General features: G+C 40.5%; 1 protein-coding gene across 1 annotated transcript; it reads left to right on the plus strand.

Annotated features, from left to right (window-relative positions):
• The first annotated feature begins 762 nt into the window (after nt 1–762).
• On the plus strand, nt 763–3,991 carry dlx4b (distal-less homeobox 4b). Its single transcript, XM_086064601.1, has 3 exons — nt 763–1,370; nt 2,470–2,663; nt 3,343–3,991. Exons 1-3 carry the CDS (start codon nt 1,043–1,045, stop codon nt 3,592–3,594), a joined length of 774 nt encoding a protein of 257 aa, XP_085920727.1. The 5' UTR covers nt 763–1,042; the 3' UTR covers nt 3,595–3,991.
• Nucleotides 3,992–6,097: the final 2,106 nt, after the last annotated feature.

Genomic DNA, 6,097 nt, shown 5'->3' on the forward strand with positions numbered 1-6,097 from the left:
TCAGAAACTTTATAATATTGTGTTTAACGGCTATGATTGCAAATTATTTCGTTTGTGGAACCATGCTTAAATTTTTTTTTAAACGGCATACGATTGGATATGAATAATTTTAGCATTTGACATATTTTTCTCTTCAGCAGAATAATTACAAAAATCAAAAGCAATCAAATAAAAAAATGATTAAGGGGAAAACAGAACAAAAATACAAAGGCCAACATCATGCCAAAGACAATGCACGCGCGGTCATTCCATACGATTGTATAGTAGTGATTTTAGCATTTGACATATTCTTCTCTTCAGCAAAATGATTTTAAAAAGATTAAAAGCAATACAATAAAAAATAAAATAATGATTAAAGGGAAAACAAAACAAATGCATACTAACATCATGCAGGAGATAATGCACGCGGTCATTCCATATCGAATTTTGTTTGTCTCTTATTTAAAAAGCCCGTGGATACAAATCTTTAACTGAAATATTTAAAAGTAATTTCCTCCGCGGAAGTTCTCTTCAAGAAGATCAGAAAAGCCAATCAAATCTCATAATGATATTCGTAGCGCGCTTGCTTGGGGCGCTATTTGGCCGTTATTGTGGCCTCGAACAACACTTCTGTCAGTCGGCGCACGATGAACACGATTTGATGTGTTGCTGTTGTGTATAGAAGGAGGTCCCAACATGCGTGCGTGCGTGCCCGTGCAGAGCTGCATCTTAACGCATGTTAATGAGCTTCCATGCAGCTCCACTGACAGTTTGCGGCTGAAGGCCAATCAGAGGGAGAGAGAGAGAGAGAGAGTTGCAAGGCAGAAGACGAGCAGTGTGTTGAAGCTCTGCGCACACGACGTGTTCGGCGAGCATTTGTCAGCTGCAAAGAAGATTTTATTATTTGTATTTATTTATTACTGTGCTTTTATTGGATCTTTTTTTTTCGGGAAGCTCTGGACGCATGCGGATCTTCTCGCTATTTTCGTGTGGATTTTCTACAAATTCTCCTCCTCCTCCTCCGAACTCATGAAACCATCTTCTTCCCTGTGTGGACGCTCGAATGATGTCTATGGCTCTCATGCCTGACACTCTCAATGGCTCCGACCCGTCCAAATCGGCCTTTCTGGAGTTTGGACACGCGCATCCGGCTCACCAGCAGCGCTCCCCGGGACTGCCTCACATTTACCCCGTGCACGGCTTCCACGCTGCCGGCCACTCGCAGCACGACGGCCCCTTTCCAGCCGGCGCGACTTATGGCCGCTCTTTGGGCTACGCCTACCCCGGCGCGTCGAATCCTCACCCGCAGTCTGCTTACATGCCCTACCAGCACAGCAGCAGCAGCTCCGGCAGCAGCAGTTTGAGCCTGCACGCACGATTAGAGCACACAGGTATGCAAAAATAAAAAAAATAAAAAAATCATACATTACGCGTGTTTGCACTAAAATCGAATCAGAGCAAATCGTCTCTAATATAAATAAGTTCATAGTTGTCAAACTCGTGTAGAGTAGACTGTTCTGCAGCAAAATGCAGTTATTTGGCTTGTGTATGTAAGGAACTGCTTTTGGGTTATTTAACACCCATTTTTTTGTGTTTTTATATAACCAACCATTATTTAATGCATCACACCAAATGGTTCTTTGGTTACATAATCCGAAAGCACTCCTGCTATAGAATCATGGAAGGTTTATAAACAACACTCAAAAAATAGTTGGGTCAAAAGTAACCCAAATTGTTTTGTTTTTTTAAAAATTGGTCAAATCAACCTGCTGATTTTACCCACTTTTCCGAGTTGATTATTGTTATTTTAGAGTAAACGCTTTAAAAATTGTTGGGTCAGAAATAACCCAAATTGGGCCAAAAAGGGACCAATCCTATACTTGGGTCATTTGTCCCAACTTTCAGGGTTGATTTTTATTTTAGTGGGGAAAAAAATGAAAAAAACTGTCAAAAATAACCCAAATTGGGTCAAACTTTCTGGGTTATTTGTTTAACCCCAAAATTTGGGTCAAATGAATAACTCCCAAAATATCCCCCCCAAAAACCTATACTTGATTTTTCTTATTTTAAAAATAGTTCAGTTAAAAATGACCCAAATCAGGTCAAACAGCAACCGACCAAAGATTTTGGGTTAAATGAACGACCCCAAAATTGGGTTGCTTTGCACAAAACTAAATTGGGTTATGTGGGTTATTCATTCGCCCCAGCATTTTGGGTTGCATCTTTATCTAACCCAAAAAGTTGGGTTAGTCCCTTTTTGACTTCATTTAAGTTACTTTTTTAAACCAACTGTTTTTAGAGTGTTTGATGCATTGAATTTGAAATAAGAAGTCAAGTAAAATAGTGACAAGCCAATATTTTCGTGTTGTATATAACTCTTGTCCAATTTATTAAAAATAAAAAAAATTGTGTCACATGCATGCCTCAAACTTGCACCTTAATATTTGCACAATATAACATTCAGCAATTCACACTTTTACGGATTCGCAGATCCCGACAAGTCCCACGCACTGGAAAGCAGGGACGTGCGTTTAAATGGCAAAGGGAAAAAGATCCGGAAGCCTCGCACCATCTACTCCAGCCTGCAGCTGCAGGCACTGCACCAACGCTTCCAGCAAACCCAGTATTTGGCCCTGCCAGAGCGCGCAGATCTGGCGGCCAAACTGGGACTCACGCAGACTCAGGTGCGTGGGCGATCAACACTGCACACGCAAATTATAAGTAAAAAAAAAAATAATAATCTTATTATTTACAACATTAATTAACCCTTTTTGATTTAAGCACCTAACCACAAGGAGTTAAGAACAAAAACGGCAAATGGTTTGGCGACACGTTAATCCGCCTGTTTTGTTTACAGGTGAGGTAATTGGCCGCTGTTTAATTGCATGTCGCTACCTGAAATTGCTTTTGGAACATTAAGTAGGATTACGTGTAAGAATGTCAAGGCTATATAAATCTTCTGATTAAGACGCAGTTCTTTTTTTTTCTCCGCTGCAAAAAAAAAAATCACTCTTATTAGCGAATATAGAGCTCTGAAGTGAAAAAAAGAAAGTGATAATAATAATAAAAATAATCATCTGATTGAATGACGGTTTTTTTTACACCAATACATATACTGAGAGCGGTTTTTAAATATTTTTTTACCGTCCCATGTGTAAGGTTCCACACAGTGCAAACCTTGTCAATCAAAATGATCTGGTTTGAGCACATTTGTAGTAAATGCAGTAAAATAGTAATATTCCACCCAATTAAGTGATATTGAATATTTTCCCGCAGCGTTTGATGATCACTTAACCAGATGGAGATCGACAGCTTGGACAATAACGTGCAGGTTTCCCCCCCCCCCCCCCCCCCCCTTTACAGGTGAAAATCTGGTTTCAAAACAAGCGCTCCAAGTACAAAAAAATCCTGAAGCACGGGAGCGGACCAGAGGGCGAGCATCTGAGCAGCACCAGCTCGGCCTCCCCTTGCTCGCCCCAACTTTGGGACGTGTCCATGCAGGCCAACAAAGCGGCGGGCTCGATGTACCCCAACAGTTACATGAACAATTTGGGCCACTGGTACCCCAACCAGCATCCTCACCAGGAGGCCATGTCCAGGCATCAGATGATGTGAGTGGATTGTTTACTGCCAAAGCCATCACGTGAAAAAAACGTTACAGCAAGTCGTCTTGTTTTGTGCGCTGGATTACACGCGCTCATTTCGCGCATCATTTGACGGGACTTTTATTGAGAAGCGACACTTGAAGAGGACCTTTTTTTGTGCGCGCAATGTCTGGATGAATGCGTTGTGAACACGTGGTGTGCATGATTATTCACAGAGGCCCTTTTCCACGGAACACATTCTCCCGAGTATTAAGCTAATAAACAGATGTTGTGACTTTGTCATTATTTCGGAGATGTCTGCTTTGAATGCGCAACGTGTCAACGGACAAATTTGAACGGAGCCCAACAAATCCGTGTGAGCTGCGAATAAAGCACTGTCTCTGTTTTGAATGCAACACATAAAGATTGCTTAACTGCTGCTGTGACTTGTGATGTGATGAAACCAGTCTTTTATTCTCATTAGAACGAAAGTGCACAATGAGCGAACCACTTTACGCGTGTGTGCGCGCCAAACGATTTTAGTCCGATTAAACACGTTTTAGAATATTGATTAATCGCGATTAATCACTTCATTGAAAATACTTTTTATCAACATATTTTGCCCGCCAAAGTTGAAGAGCACCTGCTGTGTGTTAATTCTTTCTACATTTGATGTCGTGAGGATGTCTTCCACATGTTTTGATCCACTGCACGCTCTCATCCTCCTCCTTTTTTTTTTTTTTGTAATCTGTTAATTACTTGCATAATTTAAAAATGGAAACAAGAATGACTCCAATATTTTTGTCAAGAACAAATATTCTGAATGTCATATGTAAACGTTTATTCAATGTTCTTAATGTAACCGTATACGCTGTCAAGCTAAAGGATCATCTGCGGTCAAAATTAATAGTGTGATTAATCTGCGTTAATACACGATTAATGGGGTAAGTTTATATATATATATATATATATATATATATACATATACAGTATATTTCAAATACGCTCATATTTAAACCTCATCCCTTTTTAAAGTCATGATGCATAGCTAAATTGTAGATGTTTGGCTCAAATAGTTTCCTAAAGTGTGTCATAGTGTTCGTTGCAATTAACTCAATTCCTTCAAAAGTTATCATGCAAGCAGTTTGTTATATTCGTCATCATGCCTTCTGGCTATTGGGACCATTAAAAAAATAATAATAACCAATAAGTTATAATTGTAAGCACTTGTTTCCCCCCCAAAAAATAACAGCATAAACAATGCTCCACTGCTATATTAGCCTCATAAAAATACAGAGCATAACGCCATCTTTGTTATTGAACCAAATTTCTTCAAGGATGCCCCCTCACCTCTTTCGGCGCTCCATTTGTGTCTTAGTCAGAAGAAGAAGAGCTGAAGAAGTCGCGTTGGAGCCCCTCGGAAAGTTCCCTCTTTTATATATGCTCTACAACATGCGAGGCCTTTCCTAATCATTGATGACGATTTACGCGCCTTGCTGAGCATCGTGACTGCACGTCCGGGAGAATTATAGGCAATTTCACATCTCCAGATTACAATGATAGCTTGTGGAGTTGGACGGATGAATCACGCAGGCGCAGTGAAGGGGACACTCAAAAAGCTTTGACTAAAGCCATGTAGATGCGAAGTCTGCTGGCTTTTGATTGCGCCTTTGCAAAAAAGAAGAAGAAGCGGGAATCAAGTTTGGCAGGCGTCGGGCTCGCCAGCGGACGACACACAAACACGCCATTGTGTTTACATCCTCGCAGATGACATGATGTTGACTTTATACTTGATCTCGGGAGACTTCCTCCAAACCATAATCACTACTTTGCATCCCCAACTCAAGTCTTCACCCTCCAGCGTAATGATTTATGCGACGGAGGCTCGCGCTCTGTTCCCGGAAGGATTGGATCCGAGTCGCTGTGATGCGGGATCATACTTATATGAGTAATTCATACGATGGCCAACTCAAAGCGAAGTATAACTTACAAGCATTTGAAACATCCTAAACTAGAGTGTTGCCGTAAAAAAGGGCACGCCAAAAATAACACTTTCCCGCAAAACTGCAATCAAAAGTATATTTATTTGTATTTTAATATTTACTGATCGGCCACAAGATTGCGACCACGTGCTCAGGCTGAGGTCCCAATGCAAGATTTATGCAGAAAAAAAGGCAGATTTTTTAATTTAATAATACAGTTTGTGGTCATTGTTACTGTCAGCATGGGACTATGCTGTTGTTGTGCCTATTGTTCTCTCGTCCCCCCGCTGCGCAAAACTGCTGCCCTGCTTTCACTTTCTCTATCATTGGTTCCAGGTGCCGTAAATATGGTTTTAAAATGATTCGTTACAGGTTCGAGGTCATCATTTTTGTTTCTTCTAACTTTTGGAGTTGACTTAACAGAGTTGGACGTCTTTTTTTTTTACAAGCCCTAATGTGTTTATGTTTATTTAATATGTGTATATACGTATATATGTACATTAGAGGCTGACACGAGAATGGATTGTTACTGCTGTCCCATCCCATTCCCAC

The sequence above is a fragment of the Leptonotus elevatus genome, chromosome 20 (genome assembly GCF_054856555.1).
Source record: "Leptonotus elevatus isolate MCC_2025b chromosome 20, RoL_Lele_1.0, whole genome shotgun sequence".
Classification (NCBI taxonomy): domain Eukaryota; kingdom Metazoa; phylum Chordata; class Actinopteri; order Syngnathiformes; family Syngnathidae; genus Leptonotus; species Leptonotus elevatus.